This window comes from Onychostoma macrolepis, chromosome 04, assembly GCF_012432095.1.
Source record: "Onychostoma macrolepis isolate SWU-2019 chromosome 04, ASM1243209v1, whole genome shotgun sequence".
Classification (NCBI taxonomy): domain Eukaryota; kingdom Metazoa; phylum Chordata; class Actinopteri; order Cypriniformes; family Cyprinidae; genus Onychostoma; species Onychostoma macrolepis.
In genome coordinates, this window is record NC_081158.1 from 20,426,800 (window position 1) to 20,449,417 (window position 22,618).

At 37.2% G+C, this 22,618-nt stretch overlaps 2 protein-coding genes across 4 annotated transcripts in view; one reads left to right on the forward strand and one right to left on the reverse strand.

Moving 5' to 3' along the window:
- lhfpl3 (LHFPL tetraspan subfamily member 3) overlaps window positions 1–3,507 on the reverse strand; it is a 44,406-nt gene extending 40,899 nt beyond the window's left edge. The window contains exon 1 of the mRNA XM_058773709.1: window positions 3,076–3,507. Coding sequence (XP_058629692.1) covers window positions 3,076–3,502 — 427 coding nt within the window. The 5' untranslated portion in view covers window positions 3,503–3,507. The remainder of the gene's footprint in view (window positions 1–3,075) is intronic.
- A 95-nt stretch (window positions 3,508–3,602) lies between these two features.
- orc5 (origin recognition complex, subunit 5) lies at window positions 3,603–20,719 on the forward strand. Of its 3 annotated transcripts, none has more exons than XM_058773706.1 (15): window positions 3,603–4,350; window positions 5,613–5,729; window positions 5,947–6,039; window positions 9,378–9,563; window positions 11,283–11,357; window positions 11,600–11,711; window positions 12,098–12,228; window positions 12,421–12,469; window positions 14,799–14,889; window positions 14,979–15,031; window positions 16,573–16,685; window positions 16,791–16,838; window positions 16,946–17,056; window positions 19,197–19,309; window positions 20,230–20,719. In XM_058773706.1, exons 1-15 carry the CDS (start codon window positions 4,225–4,227, stop codon window positions 20,273–20,275), a joined length of 1,464 nt encoding a protein of 487 aa, XP_058629689.1. In that variant the 5' UTR covers window positions 3,603–4,224; the 3' UTR covers window positions 20,276–20,719. The 3 variants fall into 3 exon arrangements, with proteins under 3 accessions (XP_058629689.1, XP_058629690.1, XP_058629691.1); XM_058773707.1 differs by lacking the exon at window positions 3,603–4,350 and adding an exon at window positions 5,180–5,333 and having other exon boundaries at window positions 20,230–20,713; XM_058773708.1 differs by lacking the exon at window positions 3,603–4,350 and adding an exon at window positions 5,338–5,401 and having other exon boundaries at window positions 20,230–20,716.
- The last annotated feature ends 1,899 nt before the right edge of the window (window positions 20,720–22,618 follow it).

Below are 22,618 nucleotides of genomic sequence, written 5' to 3' on the forward strand. Positions count from 1 at the left end.
TAGTTAGGGACAGATTTACTAACAGCTTTCGCCAATGCAAACCATCTTTTGGTGTTAAAATAGTACTGTCAGGATTTACTAAAGACGTGCAGTGAAGAATTAGCGCTGAAAAGGTCATTTTTGCACCTGACTTTATTGAATATGCAATGAGTTTCCCTTTCAGACCCAAAAGTTATGGGAGGAGAGTATTTAAATAAATAATGCAACGTGATTTACTAACATTTGCGCCATTATTTAATGCCCCAAAAAAGCATATCTTAAAGCAGGCGGTAATTTGCGCTGCTCTTGATAGATTGCGATGGTCATTATGGAAAGGATCTGGCTGCATCTGTGTTCTTTAATGTGTGCATTGTCAATAAATCACACGCAGAATTTTCCCCTCCCATCGGCGCTTTTAAGGAATTGCGCTCCAACACTAATTTGCCCTGTTTAGTAAATCTGGCTCTTAATGGTTTGTTAATGGTGAGAATCGGACCTTAAAATAAAGTGTGACCCTGTCTTCCATGAAAACCAGACTAAAACTTAAGTAAATTCCTATCAAACCTTCCCATCTGCCTTGGCTCTCAAATCTTATTTGCACTTTCAAATTCAAACTTGGCACCATAGGCGATTCTAGACCTATTTAAACTTCAGCCCCCCTAAAAATCTGCAGTTAAGCTTCCGGCGTCCTTAAAAATCTGATTATGTAATCTTTTTTCTTTTTTTTTTTCCACATTTGCTGAAAGCAGCGGCTGCAGTAAAGCTACTTGAGGTTATTCCCCTCTGAAAGTGCAACCAAATACACCATCATTACTACATCTACTGACAAATGCCATTTTAATTGGTTCATTAAAAAATTGTCAGTCGAGCAAGACTTAAACTTGAAAATCATACTTTAAGCAAGATATAATGATCTGAATCACAACATCTCATATTCAGGATCAGGGGTGACTTTATAAGTATGCATCAATGACACCATACTCATGTTAAATATATTTAAATCATTTATATTCATATCATTTATATTATTATATATAAATTATATGAATGGATGGATGGATAGATAGATATAATATACTTATATATTATGAATATTAATTTATGAATATTATTTTATGAATAATAACTGACTTGACATTCTGTTAAACATCTACTTTTGTGTTTAGCAGAAGGAAAAAAATCATATGACTTTGGAATGACATAAGGGTGAGTAAATGATAACAGAATTGTTCTCTATAAACAGCTACAGTAAGTAATACAGAGGCTTGCAAGAACACCATGTGTCATTTTGCTCTGACAGCTACACATAAGCCACCTATGACAGTAATTTGTCCACAACTGTGAGTTACTTTCAAAACTCACCTGAAGTCCCTGAGGCCAGGCACAATAATAGACGACCCCTGTCTTTTTCCTTTCTGAGAAAAAATGATATGCTTACAGAGCGCTCGAAATTTTGAGAAATTTGGTTGGATATGTTTAGAACATTTTCTCCTGTGGTGCATCCCTCCCTTCCAACAGTAAAAACCAATAGGCAGAGCACAGTCCACTCGACAAACACACACACACACGCATGTTAAAAAAGGGTGGTCACTCACTCACACTGAAATGCATCTAAATAAATGGAACCCTGGAGCTTTTAAAATTGTTGACACTGTCAGGGATACATATGAAACGGGAAAAAACAGAACCAAAAGACGTGAGTTGGAATGAAGTAAATATTAGCATACAGGGCGATATACGTTTTTAATGCTGACTCTACTCATGCAGTCCTTTGAAGCCAAAGCCTTCAGATGAAAGCAATATGTGCAGTTGCAGTTCACACATCTTGAGATCTCTCATCTGCTTACTTCATAGATTCTACTTCCCTTTAAATACAAGCCTTTAGAGCACAACACAACCAAACCCAACTCTCAGAGGCCATTAAACAGCATGAAATTACTACTAGAAGCATCTATCAAAAATATTAAGGACACATTCAGCATTGGTCAGCTGGGGGAAATAAACTGACTAAGCCTATCTGCAGTTGTTTTTTCTTTACAGAAGAAAAAAAGACATGTCCAGTGCTTGAGATAATTTTCTCATTATGCTCATCTGTTTAATTTAGGGATAACAAAGTGGTGTGCATGATTTATTTATTTATATAATCTTGTCCACTGTGGATTCACTGCATGGCTAGTGGGTCTGATATAAAAAGTGTTTTTCTACAAGTATCACATTTGGAGGATGCACCAAAAAGACTACTCAGTAGTGATCAAACGGATGGCAATGTAAACTAAGGGTTCATTACACAGTATTTTAATTAACGGTTGAAATCTTTGATATGAACTGTTTATTTGACTTGTTAAAAAAATAACAAAAACTAAAAAGAAAAAGACTGAGAACATTTTATTGTTTTCTTTTATTGTTTAAACATTTTTACAAGTTTATATGTACATAAAAAATTTATTGGACCACAAATTGTTAGACTACTACTGAAAAACCTTTTATTTAGAATTTAAATATGTACATTACTGTTCAAAAGTTTATCATTTATTTGATCAAAATACAGTAAAACAGTAATAATGGTAAAATATTATTTCAATTTCATATTTTCTATTTCTATTTCTTTTCTATTTGAATATAATATACTGTATTATGTCATTTATTCCTGTGATGGCAAAGCTGAATTTTCAGCAGCAACTAGCCCAATCTTTAGTGTCACATGATCCTTCAGAAATAATTTTATGACGACGATTTGGTGCTCAAAAAACATAAATGTCTTTAATGCCACTTTTGATCACTTAATGCATCCTAAAAGTATTAATTTCTTTAAAAAAAACCCCAAAAAACATAGTAACCCCACATTTTGAACAGTACTGTGTTTAAAGTACTATGATGATAATTTTTTTTTTGACATGGTGCCAAGAATATATGCCAAAATATGCCAAGTGCAACCAGAACTAAAAGATATGCCAATATGTGTTTGTGTGTTTGTTTGGACTTCACAGATTGTCTTTCTGACTTCCAGCCTTACATATTACACTCCTGGCTCTTGGCTACATGTATATGTACACCCAATTTGGGAAACCTCCAAATGATGCACAGTCACTCACTCACCTGCTGCCAGCTGCATCCACCCACAGATCTTATACACAGTGGCTGTACTGCAGAAGAAGAAGAAGGCGAAGGAGCCGATGCAGGAGAGGACCAGCACCATGGACATCCCAATGAAGAAGGACGCAGCTTTGAAGGCGCTAGACGGGATGGAGCCGAACTCTGTGAAGCTCCCCTGGCACGTCAGGTCCCGGGACATTCCGCTCCCTATGCAGTAGTGAAAGAGGCCAAAGTAGCCGGCCTGTGGCGTGTCCATGCCGTCCCCGATCCAGTAGGGCTGAACAAAACATACCACATTGACGATGGCGAAGAGGATGGTGAAGATGGCCCACAGGACCCCGATGGCACGAGAGTTCCTGACATAGTTGGTCTGGTAGATCTTGGCTGCCTCCGTGGCTGGGAGCATCGCTACAGGCGTCCCAGGGATCATAGATGGATTCAGTACTTTATGGATTCAAATAGGACTCAAGTCCCCTATGGATGACTCTATTTAGTCTGGATTCAGTTCTCAGGCCTAAATCCTATCTGGACTGAATCTAGATTAAGGTTCTGTCTGGATTCAGTTTGGACTCAGGTCCACGGTAGATTCAAACTGCACTCAGTTCTATCTGGATTTAGCTCCTATCTGAATTGAGTCTAAATTCTGGTCCGATCTGGATTGAATCTAGATTTAGGTTCTAGCTGGATTCAGGTCCTGTCTGGATTCAGTCCAGATTTAGGTGCTTTTTGGATTGATACTGGATTCTGGTTAGATCAGGATGAAGTCTAGATTTAGGTTAAATCAGGATTCAATTTGGACTTAGATACGCCACGAGCTCACACTGCACTCAGGTCCTTTACAGATTCAGTCCGAATTCATATCCTTTCTGGATTCAGGTTGTATCTGGATTCAGTCTAGATTTAGGTCCTTTAAGAATTCAGTCTGGATTCAGATCCTATCAAGATTGCGACTGGATTCAGGTCCTGTCTGGAATCAGATCGTGTCTGGGTTAAATCTACTTTTATGAATTCAGTCCACTCTGCATTTAGTCCTCTGTGGTTTCAATCCGGACTCGGTCCTCTCTGGATGTTGCTTGGGGTGCCACCTAAAAACTCAAGTACAGACAGACCAGCTCACAGATGTCGCGACAGACTAAGCAGTTTTAGCGCCAGATGTCACAGTGCTTCGTTCAGCGTGGATGTGGCAGTCTGTCCGTGACTCCAATGATGTTCTCTTCCAGCTCTCTTCTCATTCAGCCTCTATGCATCCGCATCATTCAGCCAAGCAATCTCATTAAGGTGAATAATCACACTTGGGACAGCAAAAATAATGACTAAACTCATATGAAGACACAGCTCATATGAAGAAGACGCATTCCGGTGCATCAGAGATAATATTCCCAACGGAAATGTCAGTATGAATACTTAATGATGACCCGAATAAATTAATAATACATGGATGGTTTGCGAATACCCAAACCTTACTAGATTAAAGACCTTTATATATATATATATATATATTAAAATAAATATTTATATGAACAATAATCTACCTTATACAGTCCCAAAGGTTGTTTCCATGAGGCTAGGACAAGGACTCTCCGAGATAAATCTCGCTGTGCGGCGTTTAACAGAAATAACGGATGTTCAGATGACGACACTTGCACTGCATCATATTTTGCGTGTCCATTCTTCTCAGATTTAACGCAAATATCGCTCTCCTCTCGGTTACTGGCTTAACGGCGTACCGCTGCTCCATCCGATTTAATCCTGTGCGCACATCTCAGAGCAATAAAACACATTACACCTGACCACAGCGATGTCGTCTGAGTAAATAAACGCTGGGATGAGATTCATGCCGCGCGTGAGGATCTCAGTGAGACGCGCTCGAGCGAACAGCGCAGATTTCTGTCACACCCGAATAACGTTATTCAGGCTGCGTCTGTCACTCCTCTCCGCATAGCAGACGGAGAGACGCTTGCATGCCTGGAGAATACATTTATATTCCCTAAAATTATATACAAATTCACCTGTGTCTCTGCTGGCTTTCAGGCCGACGGTTATATGGATTCTCGGTTTTTAAACGTTTAAAAATTAAATTCAAGAGCGTTGGGATTTAAACCGCAGAGAACTACAAATCCCAGACTCATGTCCGGAAATGACGCGGACTCGTCGTGACGTCCTTCTTGAACCGCGCGGGAAAAGTGATGTGAAGTTTATCCTGCAAGGAAAGGATCAAGCTGAAAATAAAACTCTTCGTTTCTCATCTGCTCAAGTAACGTGTAGGTGTTTCTGATGCTTGTTTTGATTAGTGGCCGCATAACGAAGCGGTTTGCTGGTTTGAACACGTGTAAATATTATTCACAGTGTGTTCTTGCGGTTTTGGTTTTTAAATGGCTATGTATATGCATCGGATGAATGTCTGTGCTTTTTAGCGTTTAAGATTAAGTTTAAAGATTGTCGACGCAAGTCGTTTCTTATCATCTGTAACTCTAGTCTGAAATGCTACATAAGGTTGTTTTTTTAACATTGCACTAATACAGATGTTTTATTATGATCAGAGAATGTCTGTGACACTGCAGTGTCCCGGTTATGCTGAGGACACACTGCGCTCTCTGGCTGACAGACTGCCATGCAGAGAGACACAGCTCTTGTCACTGCTGTCGCTCATGGGACAGGTGAGTTAAAGACCTATATTTTGATTTATTTATTTTATTAAAGATGGTTATGTTGTTTATATACTTTTTATTCAATTAAAAATAGTTAAACGTAGGTGATTCTTCAATTAGGGGCTACTGAAATAAGCATCTTTCAACTGTGTGATATTGTTAAATATCAAGTCACACACACATGTCTGTAGTTAATGTGAGCTGTGGTTTCTCTGTCTGTTAACAGCCTGATCAATACAGTTATCCTTCAATCTTCATCTATGGCCACAGATCAACAGGAAAGAGTCATGTGGTGCTCTCCATCATGAAAGACTTGGAGGTAAGAACAGATATTGTCTTATGCTTTGTCCAAATACCCACACTTGCAGTCTTTGCACTTGACTACTTATATGAAGTATTTCCTGTAGGATGAAGACCACAAGTGTGTCGAACTTTCCATTACTTGATGGGACACACTTATGGTGTTGTAAAAATGCAAGCGTTTCCATAACTTTATTTTTATCTTAAATACTTTGCATTTTAAAATCAACTTCTAAATGTCTTGTTCAGTAGTCCCTATAACAGATGACACAATTACATTTTTGGTGCTTCTGATTAAGTGATTAAAAAGCAGTTGCAAATGTTGTACAAAATATATATCATCACTACTCATCTTTGCACCAATAAAACGTGCAACGCTTTTGTTTTTCTACCAAATTATATAATATCTAATTAGCCTATTATAGTAATATTTAACTTGCACTGGAAAGGTTTCTGTGATCTTTTGCGAGATCTCGGCAAAAAGTCTCAAGATTTATTTCCAGAACATGATGCATGATGGGATACACTAAGCCATTCGAGATGGTGTGGATTTAGTGTGCTTTGTTGTTTTGAAGACTTGGGATAGTCTTGCGCACTTACTTCCTCTCAAGTGGCCAAGACCGCAAGTGTGGGTATTTGGACTAGGGGTTTCTGTAGGGAGATGAGAGGGTCTGTATTACTTACTGTTGGAGAAAGCGTAACGGTCAAGTTGGATCACGTGTGCCTTAATAACCAATCACATTACAGCCTTGACGTCATTGAATTTCAGTCAAGAGTTGTGCGACACTCAATCGCCGTTTACGGATACCATAGGAATAAATGAGAAGTGCCGTAAGCTGAATCCTACCTGTTGCAAAAAGTCAGTGACTTCTCTTATAAAACGGCATTTTTTTTTCGTTGTAAACTCTCTAAAAATAGTTTAATCCAGAAGTATTTAGTGTAAAACATGTTGAAGATTAGCAGATAGGCGGTCAATTCATTAAATAAGCTGTTTCCTCTAAAAAGCTGTTTATTTGGCGTAGTGAAGCCTCTCCTCCATTGACATCCATTAAAAAAAAAAAAAAGAAACTGCCTCTGGTCTCCTTTCCAACATACTGCCAAATCGGAAGCGTTAGCTTTAGCCGTTACGCTTTTTTGGCTGAAGGTTGCAGGCTTGCCTTCTAGTGGCTTTGGTAAGAACATGAAAACTGAGTGTTTGGAAAGGTGTGGTTTATAAAACCTGTAAAAGTGTTTACAGGTGCTGGTCATATAATTAGAATATCATCAAAAAGTTGATTTATTTCACTAATTACATTCAAAAAGTGAAACTTGTATATTATATTCATTCATTACACACAGACTGATATATTTCAAATGTTTATTTCTTTTAATTTTGATGATTAGAGCTTACAGCTCATGAAAGTCAAAAATCAGTATCTCAAAATATTAGAATATTTACATTTGAGTTTGAATAAATGACCATCCCTACAGTATAAATTCTGGGTATCTCTTGTTCTTTGAAACCACAATAATGGGGAAGACTGCTGACTTGGCAATGATCCAGAAGACGAACATTGACACCCTCCACAAAGAGGGTAAGTCACAGAAGGTCATTACTGAAAGGTGTGGCTGTTTACAGAGTGCTGTATCAAAGCATATTAAATGCAAAGTTGACTGGAAGGAAGAATTTGGGTAGGAAAAGGTGCACAAGCAACAGGGATGACCGCAAGCTTGAGAATACAGTCAAGCAAAGCCGATTCAAACACTTGGGAGAGCTACACAAGGAGAGAACTGAAGCTGGAGTCAGTGCATCAAGAGTCACCACGCTCAGACGTCTTCAGGAAAAGGGCTACCAAGCCACTTCTGAACCAGAGACAACGTCAGAAGCATCTTACCTGGGCTGCGGAGAAAAAGAACTGGACTGTTGCTCAATGGTCCAAAGTCCTCTTTTCAGATGAAAGTAAATTTTACATTTCATTTGGAAATCAAGGTCCCAGAGTCTGAAGGAAGAGTGGAGAGGCACAGAATCCATGTTGCTTGAAGTCCAGTGTAAAGTTTCCACAGTCAGTGATGATTTGGGCTGCCATGTCACCTGCTGGTGTTGGTCCACTGTGTTTTCTGAAGTCCAAAGTCAACGCAGCCATCTACCAGGAAATTTAAGAGCACTTCATGCTTCCTTCTGTTGACAAGCTTTATGGAGATGCTGATTTCATTTTCCAGCAGGACTTGGCACCTGCCCACACTGCCAAAGGTACCAAAAGCTGGTTCAATGATCGCAGTGTTACTGTGCTTGATTGGCCAGCAAACTCGCCTGACCTGAACCCCATAGAGAATCTGTGGGGTATTGTCAAGAGGAAGATGAGAGACACCAGACCCAACAATGCAGATGACCTGAAGGCCACTATCAGAGCAACCTGGTCTCTCATAACACCTGAGCAGTGCCACAGACTGATCGACTCCATGCCACGCCGCATTGCTGCAGTAATTCAGGCAAAAGGAGCCCCAACTAAGTATTGAGTGCTGTACATGCTCATACTTTTCATTTTCATACTTTTCAGTTGGCCAAGATTTCTAAAAATCCTTTCTTTGTATTGGTCTTAAGTAATATTCTAATATTTTGAGATACTGATTTTTGACTTTCATGAGCTGTAAGCTCTAGTCATCAAAATTAAAAGAAATAAACATTTGAAATATATCAGTCTATGTGTAATGAATGAATATAATATACAAGTTTCACTTTTTGAATGGAATTAGTGAAATCAACTTTTTGATGATATTCTAATTATATGACCAGCACCTGTATTTATGGAATGCACTACACAACTTTTTTCCCAATTACAGTTTGAAGGAGTCAACACTAGTTGGTGAAAGTCAGAACCAGTCTGCAGATTTTGTGCAGTTTGTCACTGAAAAATTCATAGTGAATGATGGACACAGACTCCAGACTATTAATCTATCCAGTCTGAGAATATCAAACATGTATTATTAAATATACATTATTTTCACTTGTCTTGATTTCTAGAAAGGAGGTGCATGTTTCTGCTTGCGTTTGTTGTGTTTGGAACAACTTGTAAGTCTGGTAGTGTGTGAATCTTTAGTCATGTAGTTTATGAAGTTTTTCTCTGTAACCATTTACAAAGTAGGCAAGTGTATGATACCTTGAGTTTTAAAAGTCTTGTTGTGTATTCCAGCCTTTAAAAGTGATTGCAGTAGTAGTGATTGAAAATCTAGTTTTAATTCCAGCTTGAATTCAGATTTCTTCAGAAGAATTATTACTGTAGTAAGTGTATTGAAAGTTGCTTTGAGTAAAAGTGTGTACTAAATGTAAAATAACTAAGACATTGACTGAAGTTTTGTTATTGTGTGTGTGTGTTTCAGCTCCCCCATGCGTCAGTGGACTGTGTTGAGTGTGTGTCCAGTGGGCTTCTCTTTAACCAGGTGTTGTCTGCCTTTTTTGGGGCCGATGCTGCAGCATTGCTTCCCCGTTGCCCATCTTTGTCAGATTTTGTGCGACTGTACAAACAGATGAGCTCCAACTCGCCGGCCACTCAGACACGCTATATAGTGAGTTTGTTAGCATATTACAGTCATGGCCAAAAATATCGGCACCCTTGCAATTCTGTCAGAAAATGCAACCCTTCTCTCAGAAAATTGTTGCAGTTGCAAATGTTTTGGTACTCACATTTATTTATTTTTTGTTTGCATTGGAACAAAACAAAACAAAAAAACAGAGAAGAAAAGTCAAATGTGATACAATTCCACACAGAAACCAAAACATGCACTGGACAAAATTATTGGCACCCTAAACTTAATATTTGGTAGCACCCCCTTTGGAAAAAATAACTGAAATCAATCGCTTCCAGTAACCATGAATGAGTTTCTTACACCCCTCTACTGGAATTTTGCAAACTGCTCCAGGTCATTCAGATTTGAAGGATGCCTTCTCCCAACTGCTGTGTTGAGATCTCTCCACAGGTGTTCTATGGGATTCAGATCTGGATTCATTGCTGGTCATTTCAGAACTCTCCAGCGCTTTGTTTGAGTGCTTTTTGAAGTGTGTTTTGGGTCATTGTCCTGCTGGAAGACCCATGACCTCTGGTGGAGACGCAGCTGTCTGACACTGGCCACTACGTTGCACCCCAAAATTCTTCGGTAATCATCAGATTTTATGATACCATTCACAGTCAAGGCATCCAGTGCCAGAAGCAGCAAAGCAACCCCAAAACATCTTTGAACCTCCACCATGTTTGACTGTAGGGACTGTGTTCTTTTCTTTGAAGGCCTCATTTATTTTTCTGTAAACGGTGCCATGATGTCCTTTACCAAAAAGCTCTACTTTCTGTCCACAGTATGTTCTCCCAGAAGGATTGTGGTTTTGTCACATAAGTTTTGGCAAACTCCAATCTTGCTTTTTTATGCCTTTGTGTCAGCAGTGGTGTCGTCCTGGGTCTCCTACCATAGCGTCCCTTTTCATTCAGATGGTGACGGATAGTGCGAGCTGACACTGTTGTACCCTGTGTCTGCAGATCAGCTTGAATTTGTTTGGAAGTTAATCGGGGTTCTTTATCCACCATTCGAACAATCCTTCGTTGTAATTTTTCATTAATTTTGCTCTTCCGTCCAAGTCCAGGGAGGTTAGCTACAGTGCCATGGGCTGTAAACCTCTTGATGATATTGCGCACAGTGGACACAGGAACATTAAGATCTCTGGAGATGGACTTGTAGCCTTGAGATTGTCCATGTTTTTCCACAATTTTTTCCCTCAAATCCACAGACAACTCTTTACATTTCTTTCTTTTCTCCATGCTCAGTGTGACACACAGCACAAAGGTTGAGTCAACTTTTCTCCATTTTAACTGGTTGCAAGTGTGATTACTATATTGCACACACCTGTTACTTGCCACAGGTGTGTCTAAATACAAATTACAGAAACATCACATGCTTGAAAAGCAATTATTTCTTACAATTTTGACAAGGTGCCTATAATTTTGTCCAGTCCATTTTTGAGTTCTGTGTGAAATTTTATCAAGTATCAAGACTTTTCTTCTGTTTTTTTGTGTTGTTGCAGTGCAAACAAAAACAATAAGCACGTGAATACCAAAACATTTGCAGTTGGAACAATTTTCTGAGAGAAGTGTTGCATTTTCTGACAGAATTGCAAGGGTGCCGATATTTTTTGCTATGACTGTGTAGTATAATATTGATTCAATAATATGTTTGGACTGGAGTCAGAATGTTATGTCTGTGCAGGTTGTGACATAATGTCATATAATGTCCCTGTAGATTCTGGACAGAGCTGAACGCATGAGAGATATGGATTTCAGTCTGCTTCCTGCTCTTCTGCGCCTACAGGAATTGGTAAGTGCTCAGTTTAACTAATGCTTTACTGCATCAAGTAGAATACTTGTTCTTTATATACTCTTACTGTATGTCTGGTAAGCAAATTCTCTTTTCTTCATTCTTTATCTGACCTCTGGCGGAGACTTGAGATTTTGTGGAGACTTTGCTTGTTAATAGTCATTGTTATACATTGGAGATTAGCTATATATATATCTATATCTCTATATCTCTCCATTTATCATTTTCACACTCTTTGGCAGGTAAATGATAATGTGACGGTCATCTTGCTCAGCGAAATTGTGTGGGAAAAGTTTCGGCCCAACACTGGCTGCTTTGAACCTCTGCTCTTTAATTTTCCAGACTACAGTAAAGGTAAGAGGGTAAGACCATCACAGTGAAAGATGGGCATCAAATAACAGATTTTGATTATGTAATAAAGACCTTTTTTTTTTATTATATAATTGCAGCACAAACTGACTAGTGAGGTCATGTTAATATGAGTGAAGATCAAATTTGTCAGTATCCCAAAGCTTTATATAACCGTGATTATTCTGCTGGATCACATTTTGTGATGAGATTAAAATTCTAGTGCATTTGTCAACACGTTTTAGAGCTTTTTCAACATACAGTAACACAATCACAAAATCAGAGGCTCTCACCTGAGATGAGCGTTAATACCGGGTGCAAACGGGGCCGAGGATATTTAATACTCGAATGGATGTGTGAATTGTCTAAAATCCTTTTTTCTGATCTCTCAGCGGAGCTTGTGCAGATTCTGTCTCGGGATCATCACCCTTCCTACACACCTGAGCTCTACGCTTCCTACATAAACATCCTGCTGGGGGTCTTCTTCTCAGTATGCAGAGATCTGAGAGAGCTCAGGCACCTGGTGAGATCATACTATCTGAGTCTATCACAACAAACAGCAGTTATTTTGTAGCAGTTTTTATGATGTAGCAGGTGCTCATGAACCAGTAGAAAGTGATTTGCTTCTCTCCAGCTTTATGGAGACACAATAAATTAGGTGGTACTAAAATGCTAAATATACTAAAATGCACAGTTTAAAATTTCATTTAAACAGGCTGCCCTGAATTTCTCCAAGTTCTGTGAACCCCTGGAGAAAGGAGAAGGTAAAATATTTAAACACAACTGAGCAATACTTAGATTTAACTTTTCCATTTAAAGGCATAGTGTACACAGAAATACTAATTATATAATCTGTTCACCCTCATGTTGTCTGAAATCTGTATTTTTGTGTTGAACAAATTTGAGCCTCTGTAGTCTGTATTATGTTTAAATGTTTGATCCTCTGCAATGAATGGGTTCCATCAGAATGAGAGACCAAACAGCTGATAAAAACATCACAATAATCAACAAGCAATTGACTCCAGTTCAATTAATGTCTTGTGAAGTCAGAAGATGGACGTTTTGTAAGGAACAAATGTAGCATTAAGGCATTTCACTTTAAACCATCACTTTTGGCCAAAACACCAGTCCATAATCCATAATAACGCTTCCTCCATTGAAAAAGTCTGTCTACTATTGTCTTCTCACATTGTGTAGATCACTTGTGGATTATTGTGATTTTATCCACTGTTTAGACTCTCATTCTGACGGCACCTATTCACTGCAGTGGATCCATTGGTGAGCAAGTGATGTAATGCAAAATTTCTCCATATCTGTTCTGATGGGAAAAAAAACAAATTTATCTATACAGGTGCATCTCAATAAATTAGAATGTCGTGAAAGTTCATTGTTTCATGCAAGTTATTTCAAAAAGTGAAACTTTCATATATTTTAGATTCATTGCATGTAAAGTAAAACATTTCAAAAGTTTTTTTTTTTTGTTTTAATTTTGATGATTAGAGCTTACAGCTCATGAAAGTCAAAAATCAGTATCTCAAAATATTACATTATTAGAATATTTACATTTGAGTTTTAATAAATGACCATCCCTACAGTATAAATTCCGGGTATCTCTTGATCTATTGCTGACTTGGCAATGGTCCAGAAGACGAACATTGACGCCCTCCACAAAGAGAGTAAGTCACAGAGGGTCATTACTGAAAAGTGTGGCTGTTTACAAAGTGCTGTATCAAAGCATATTAAATGCAAAGTTGACTGCACAAGCAACAGTGATCACTGCAAGCTTGAGAATACTGTCAAGCGAAGCTGATTTAAACACTTGTGAGAGCTTCACAAGGAGAGAACTGAAGCTGGAGTCGGTGCATCAAGAGTCACCACGCTCAGACGTCTTCAGGAAAAAGGCTACCAAGCCACTTCTGAAGCAGAGACAACGTCAGAAGCGTCTTAACTGGGCTGTGGAGAAAAAGAACTGGACTGTTGCTCAGTGGTCCAATGTCCTCTTTTCAGATGAAAGTAAATTTTGCATTTCATTTGGAAATCAAGGTCCCAGAGTCTGAAGGAAGAGTGGAGAGGTACAGAATCCATGTTGCTTGAAGTCCAGTGTGAAGTTTCCACAGTCAGTGATGATTTGGGCTGCCATGTCATCTGCTGGTGTTGGTTCGCTGTGTTTTCTGAAGTCCAAAGTCAACGCAGCCATCTACCAGGAAATTTTAGAGCACTTCATGCTTCCTTCTGTTGACAAGCTTTATGGAGATGCTGATTTCATTTTCCAGCAGGACTTGGCACCTGCCCACACTGCCAAAGGTACCAAAAGCTGGTTCAATGACCATAGTGTTACTGTGCTTGATTGGCCAGCAAACTCACCAGACCTGAACCCCATAGAGAATCTATGGGGTATTGTCAAGAGGAAGATGAGAGACACCAGACCCAACAATGCAGATGAGCTGAAGGCTGCTATCAAAGCAACCTGGGCTTCCATACCACCTCAGCAGTGCCACAAACTGATCACCTCCATGCCACGCCGAATTGAGGCAGTAATTAAAGCAAAAGGAGCCCCTACCAAGTATTGAGTACATATACAGTAAATGAACATACTTTCCAGAAGGCCAACAATTCACTAAAAATGTTTTTTTTATTGGTCTTATGAAGTATTCTAATTTGTTGAGATAGTGAATTGGTGGGTTTTTGTTAAATGTGAGCCAAAATCAATACAATTAAAAGAACCAAAGACTTAAACTACTTCAGTCTGTGTGCATTGAATTTATTTAATACACAAGTTTCACAAATTGAGTTAAATTACTGAAATAAATGAACTTTTCCACTACATTCTAATTTATTGAGATGCACCTGTATATTGGAAGGCTGAGTAAATTTTCAGCAAATGTTCAGTTTTGGGGTAGCTGTTCCTTTAAAGTAGTTCAGTAGCTTTCCTGATCTGATGAATGAATGAATGAATGATGCATTTATATATGAATGATGCATATATGAATTATGCCATTTTCTTTTTTGAGTGCTCTGTCCCTTTAAATATACTAAACTCCTTTTTTTGTGTGTCAGTATACGGCGTTTGAAATCTTTTCTTGCTTCCTTCAGCCAAAGAGAGTGATATTCACAAGTTATGGAAAAACATTGAGCCCCATCTGCAGAGAGCCATGCAGACGGTTTACCTCCGAGAGGTGTCCAGGTTTGTTAGTGCTGTGTGATTTCTGAGTGCTTGAGCTGTGCATCACATCAGTCTCTGATTGTTTGTGTGTTCTGGTTTACTTCAATCAGCATGCAATGGGAGCAGCAGCAGATGGACGAGAAGGAGGCCACGACCCTCAGAGGTACACAGACAGACACACACTCTTTGTGTTCAGACAGGCCTTAGTCTCAGATCCTCAGTCATGCCCTCACGGACCATCTGCATAGGGCTGCTAAAAGCTGTGTCCAGTGCTTTTCTAGGATAGACTGCCAAGATGTCTACTCATATCGACCCTCTGACCTCACATTAGCTGCCCTGATGAGTCATATTTCACAATAATTTGATAGTGGTGTGTTTAAGGCCAGTATCATCAGCGTTGTTGTTGTTGTTATTACCCTACTAAAGGTTAGGGATTTGAACAACTCTTATGAAAAATAATTGCATTAAAAGTATAATGAAAAGCTGATAATGTAATATTAATTAAATGTAAGGTCACATAAGAGTACACTTTATCAGTGTTTCTTACACTTAAAATGCACTTTGTAATATTGTAAAGTTATAAAAAGGATATCGCCAAACACTAAATGTACTTGATTACAATAACTGTCATGTTATTCTATATTAATATATTTTAGGTATTACTAAATTGCAATTTCAATTTAAATGTGTAAGTAGACATATATTTAAGTAAATTACATACAGGTTTCAATAGAAATGACAAAATATATTTTAGTTTAGCATAAAATGCTTGTCAGTTCTGCAGGTCACTTACCCATATTTCTAGGACAGTGGAATTATAAATTTATATATAAAGATGCACTTAAGTCATACTTCGGTGGGTCAAAAAGCACTCTAAAGTTACATTTGAAATGAATTTATGCGTTTCAATTTAATTTTTAAAGGGGTCATCGGATGCCCATTTTGCACAAGTTGATATGATTCTTTAGGGTCTTAATTAAAAGTCTTTGGTTAAAATTTCTCAATGGTAGTGTAAGAAACACCTTTTTAAACCTGTCAAAATAAGCTGTTTTTAGCAAGCCATTCTAGTCCATGTTTCTTTAAATGCTAATGAGCTCTGCTGACCCCGCCCCTCTCTTCCGTTGGGTGACGAGCAGTACTGTTTACTTTAGCGAGAAGCTAGCTCATTATTAGGAAAGGCGATTTGCAAAGATTCATAAAAAACCCTTATACTCACTACTTCTGTAGATGAAGCTGAATCACGAATGATTCGCACGAACAAAGACGCATTTAGGCAGATCGTGAATCAGTGCATTCACTTCAAAGCGAAAGTAACGTTAATACTCTGCGTCTTCAGAGGCTCAGATGTAGGGAGTAAATGACGACTGCTATATTCATCACAAAGGACTGCGCCATCTGACCAATCACAGCAGTGAGGGCTCACGGAAAGGAGGGGTTTAGAGAGATTCTTTGAATTGCTTCGCATGAGTCGTTTACGAATAATTTAGAAATGAGGTAAAATAAAATATATTTTTTGAGAAAACTAAAGTGTTTTTTGACCTTGCATGCATGTAAACCTGTTTTAGGAGACTCATAAAACAATATTAGCAACCTTAAAAATGGCATTTTAAAAAATTGTTAATAGCAAACAGAATCAGTTTTATTTGATTTTTCTATTTCCTTTGCTATTATCAGCCATTGAGAAGTCTTTTCCTCCTTCTGTAGGTTTATCAGCACATGCTCACATAGAGCTGCCGTATTACTCCAAGTTTCTGCTGATTGCTGCTTACCTGGCGTCGTTTAACCCTGCTCGCACAGATCGCCGCTTCTTCCTCAAGGTACATTTTCTTTATTATCTACACATGATCACGAGATCTTACTGAATCATGACTGCACCTTCATGAAGTATGTGATCACAAAAAAAAGACTTGTCTTTGTTTCAGAGTCATGGGAAAATAAGGAAGACTAATTTCTTGAAGAAACATGAGAAGGTGAGAAGTTGCTACTGTTGCTGATTGTTCATCACTGTTCTTCCTGCAGGTTTATTAATGTCATCTATCTATCTTTTTTTCCCTCTGATTTTGTCTTTTTGCTGCAGACGAGTAACCATCTGTTGGGACCGAAGCCTTTTCCTCTTGATAGACTGTTGGCCATATTCTACAGTGTGGTTGATAGCAGAGTTGCACCTACAGCCAGTATCTTCTCACAGGTAATTTAATTGATCAAATGATGAGGTTTCAGATAATAACAAACTATGCTATTCATTTTAATTAGCTTATATAAGGCAATAACACATGATTTATGTACAATGTGGCAGCACAAGCAAATCATGGAATCATTTTGGACACTGGGTGGCAGTGTTTCATCTTTTTAAAAATGTTTTATAATTTCTATAATACTTTTGTCAAAATGTAATAAGTTTTCTTTGATAAATTAACAACAGAGTTTTTAAAAATGTTCAAAAATCATGTTTTTTTTGGTTTGTTTTTTTATCCTGCATTCCAATTAATTAATATCAATCAAACTGCAGTTGGGTTGTTTTGATTAAATAATAATAACAAACAATACAGCTAACTAACACAATAAAAACATAACACAATAAAAAAAGCTTGATTTATGAAAATTAATAAAAACTGAGTTATCTGTTTTTGCAAATAAAATCTTCATATATTAATACATCTAATTATCCATTTTAAATTTGACTTCCAGGCCTTAAAAAATTGTGAATCTTTTTAATTTTTTTTGTGCTGTAAAATGTACAAATGTGTAATTTAAAACTTGTTTGAAGGCAAGTTTTTAAAGGGGTCATATAATGCCATTTTTGTACAAGCTAATATGATTCTTTAGGGTCTATATTGAAAGTTTGTAATATACTTTAAAAATTCTCATTAGTATTGTAAGAAAACACTCATTTTACCTGCTCAAAAACAGCTCTGTTTTCAGCACACAGTTTTAGTGCGTGTGTTTTTAAATACTAATGAGCTTTGCTCGCCCGCCCTCTGTTCTGTGGGGCGTTTTGACACAACACACGTGGAGTGTTGCCTTGACAACAGTTGAGGGTATATTTTGAAGAATGGCAGCGGGAGTCTCTGAGGATACTGTGCAACCGTATCAATTCGAACTGGAGTCGGACCCGGAACAGGATAACGGCCCCGAAGAAGACATCAATTAGAGTATTTATAGTCTTGGATCATATGCATTTGCAGGATGTAAACAGTATTTTGCAGGTATTGTTACCATTAATTTTCATGCAGTTATAACTGTTTTTTATTTATTTAAATTTTTTACATTACTTCTTAACAGACACCGTTATAAACCATCTACAAAAGTAAGCTTAGTGTAGTGTTATCATGTTAACTTTAATACCTGCGTACACAGTTTGTAATAACACAATAACCATAACGTTTTGTTCATTATAAACCTGGGATTATTAATTATATTGAGAATGTCGTAAATAGAAAACATGCATGTACCCTGAATGTAAACATTAGCCACATACATCGTGAAGCGTGCTAGCGATTTGCAAAGATTAATATAAAGATTAATATAAACGTTACCCTCACTTCTTCTGGAGGTTCAGCAGGAACACGAATAGTTGGTACCGATTCTTTTTTCAGGAGCAGCTTCTTAGCAAAACCAGCTTTATACTGACCTTCACTTCTAAAGCAGTCTGGTGAAAAATGATTCGCGCAAACATGAAAACATTGACGTTGCTCGTGGGGAATATTCCCTTCAAAAGCAAAACTCAGCCACTGTGTCTTCAGCGGTTCGGACTTAGGAACATCAAAATGACTGCTGTGTTCATTATTGCACCCGAGAACAGAACACCACAATCGCTTAGACGCCATTCTGCTCATAGACAGCTCCAGCGTATATCAACTATGATTGACAGCTCGCTCACGAGCAAGGGCGGGTCTGTGTTGAAACACTGCTGTCAATCAACCATCGTGGGAGGGGCGTCCGACCGTGTGGCGTCTGCGGTCGAACGGCTTGATTTGAGACGGGGTAAAACAAATAAGGAGATTAAAAAAAAAACACTGGATGGATTTTTATCATTTTATGATGGTTGTGTACAGGCACTGCTAACACACATTTCAGTACAATCAACTTGTAAAAGTGCATGTACCATTATATGACCCCTTTAAGGTTAACTGCCTGCGTGACTCGGTGTGACATTTAAATTTTAAAAAACTTTTCTAATAAAGTTTCCTATGAAACACAAATTGGTCGCCCTGAAAGCTTGAATAACCATTGAACTTCAAACAGATATTATGGCGTTTTTTAAATAAATATTTAAATATAATCATTATAATTCATAAGAAATACATTGTTTGCTTTCTGTCTTACAGATTTCATCTCTAGTTACTCTGCAGCTTCTCTCTCAGGTGGGGCACGATGATCAGCTGGACTCACCCAAATACAAATGTGCAGTTTCACTGGACTTCATACTTGCGATCTCCAGGTGTGTGTGTGAGATTGTTAGACCTTTTGCTCTGTCTGTCTTGTGATCCAGTTACAATTGTTCAGGCAAGAAAGATAATATTAAACTTGCATCTTCTGTGACTGCTTGTGATCAGATTTCAAGTGGAGGATGTCTCTCTTTGTGTTAACGTCACTATCTACTTTAATGCATTACTCCATACACATTACCCTACACAAGAACTTGGTTCTGACCTATTATGATCATATTAGTGATGTCAAACGATTAATTGCATACAAAAGGTTTTTGTTTGCATGATATATGCGTGTTCTGTGTATATTTATGTATATGTGACCCTGGACCACAAAACCAGTCTTAAGTCGCTGGGGTATATTTGTAGCAATAGCCAAAAATACATTGTATGGGTCAAAATTATAAATTTTTCTTTTATGCCAAAAATCATTAGGATATTAAGTAAAGATTTTGTTCCATGAAGATATTTTGTAGATTTCTTACCGTAAATATATCTCAACTTAATTTTGAAAAATTTCAAAAATTTACACTTAAGACTGGTTTTGTGGTCCAGGGTCACATATATAAACACACACATACAGTATATATTTTGAAAATATTTACATGTGTATATAGTTATATTCATATAATTTATATTATAAATAAATATTTAATTTTATATTTTTCTGAAATATATACATGCATGTGTGTGTGTGTGTGTGTGTGTGTGTGTGTGTATTTATATATGCATAATACATATACACATTACACATACATGTATTATGTAAACAAACTTTTTTTTGGATGCAATTAATGGTTTGACAGCACTAGATAATAATTACCTAAAATTGAGTTAATTCCATGTGTAAACAATTTTTTTTTATTACATTTACCAGCCATTACATGGTTGTGTGCTAGCTTGTTGACTATTTATGTGTTTTTAATTCTAGAACCGTAGGCTTTGATGCGGGGAAGTATCTGTACGACTTCCTGTGATCCTCTTGCAGTGGACATGAACCAGGCATTTAATCTGACAAAATCACATCACTTGGAATTATGGACGTGAATGGAATGCTGGATAAATTGTGTTACAGGAAGTTCCTGCATTTATTAGTCCAATCAGATGTCACCATGGGAAAATACTCAGTTTATACAAGAGACTCTTTCCTCAAAGAGAGATTTGATGGGTTTGGTGTGTTAACGTGTGGAACAACTTAATGTTGGTCTAATAAATACTGTATAGTTTGTAATAAAATTAATAATGAGTCCAGTTTATTTTTCACACACTACCTTACAAAAGTTTGGGGTTGGTATGACTTTTTTTTGTGTGTGTGTTTTTGAAAGAAGTCTTATGGTGCTTACCATGGCTGCATTTACTTGATTAAAAGTACAGTAAAAACATTAATAATGTGAAATATTATTACCACTTAAAATAACCTGTTTTGTTAGTTTTTAAAACATAATTTGTAAAAGCTGAATTGTCAGCAGCCATTATTTATTGATGAACAATGTTAAAAAAATAGCTATTATTTAAAATAGAAGTCATTTGTACATTATTATATAATTGCACTATAAAATTAGCATGGTTGATCAATTTAATGCATCATTTCTCAAGAAAACTATTAATTAAAAAAAATCTCACTGACCCCCAAACTTTGAAACAAAAAGGTAAGATAGTTTGGTGTATAATATGTGTGCTCTGCTTAAAGTGTGTTAAAAATCAAACAATAATTCATTTATATGTGTTAGTCGTTATTCCCATGTTCATGCAGTGTTTTTGCAGCATGATGGCTGGCATAACATCACTCCCAGGCTTCATGGTAATACCACGGTTGCACATGTCCATTCAGCCACATTTAAATGAGTGAGATCTTACAAATATGTTTTGTGTTATTTGGCTCAGCTCAGAGGACTGACCTCCTTATCCTTTTGTAACAAGATGGCAAAGCTAGCATGAATACCAATCACCCTCTCGGATGCAGACAAACACAACCCAGAACAACCACTAAATGAGGATCTGTGAGAAAGGAGCAGTGTGTGCAATGGAGTGTAAGTGATTAATTGAAATTTAGGCTTTTAGTATCGCGGTCTGTTAATTCAGCTTTTCAGAGGTTACTGATGCTGTGTCTGACTCACAAGGTCTCCATGGTAATAGATTGGGGTTGTCATAGAAACTGAGGGACCACAGTTAAAAAGGCTCCAAATGTGACTCGTGTTTTCTCACACACTGACGTATTTTGAATGGAAGATGGAGGCTTGAGACACAAGGGCAAAGGGTCATTTTGGTGTTGGCTGTTATTTAATACATGCATGAACTTATAACGGTGTCAGTTATTATGTTTTTAATGTCCAAATGGAAGCACAAGCAGTTCATTAACAAGCTTAAAGTAGGCCCTGTAGTCCTACAACAGAAGGCACCCTTATAACATGTCTATGCAAATGCAGAACAAGCCAATTTCATTCTTAAACACTGCAGAGGCTAAGATAATATAGCATGCATATATCTATAAAGAAGTAAACATTCCTGACCTGACAGAGTTTGACATGCAGTGGAATACTTAACTGAAGACTGTTTTAACAAATGTGTACTAACAAATGAAATTCAAATAACATGAGGTCATTTTTATTAACCTTATATTAATCAAGACATTAAATCAGACTGGAGAATGCGGTTAAAAAAGATGGAGTTATTAAAAATTGTGACCATTTATAGTACCAAAAATATCAACTAACCTAGAACATTCATAAAAAAATTTAAATAAACTACAAAAGCGGACAAACACTTGCTCAAAAGTTGTTTTTACTTTATTTTTGTTTTATTTTGAGAAAGGACACATTAAATCGATCCAAAGTTACTGTAAAATTGTTACAAAAGATTTCTAATTGTAAGAAATGCTGTTCTTTTGTATGTTCTCAAAAATATTTAGCAGCATAACTGTTTTCAACATTGATGATAAAACTGGAGCCTGCAGTATCGGCTGCTGAAAATTCAGTTTTGACATGACAGGAATAAATTCCATTTTAAAATATATTCAAACAGAAAAACATTATTTTGAATCACAATATTACTGTTTTTAATGTATTTTTTCAATCCAGTTATTCAGCCTTGAGGGCCCCAAACTTTTGAACAAATGTATTTTTTATCCACTTATTAGTCAAATATTTATAAATGTCTTTCTCTGAGGCATCTAATACAAGTGATACATAAATGTATATTTAGAAAAAATGTTACATCTTTTTTTTTTTTTTGTTCATAAAGTAATAAAAATAAAACTCTATAAATGGACGTCCACATCATACTGATTCTTTTCCCATGAAGCCTCTTTCTGCTTAGCAAGA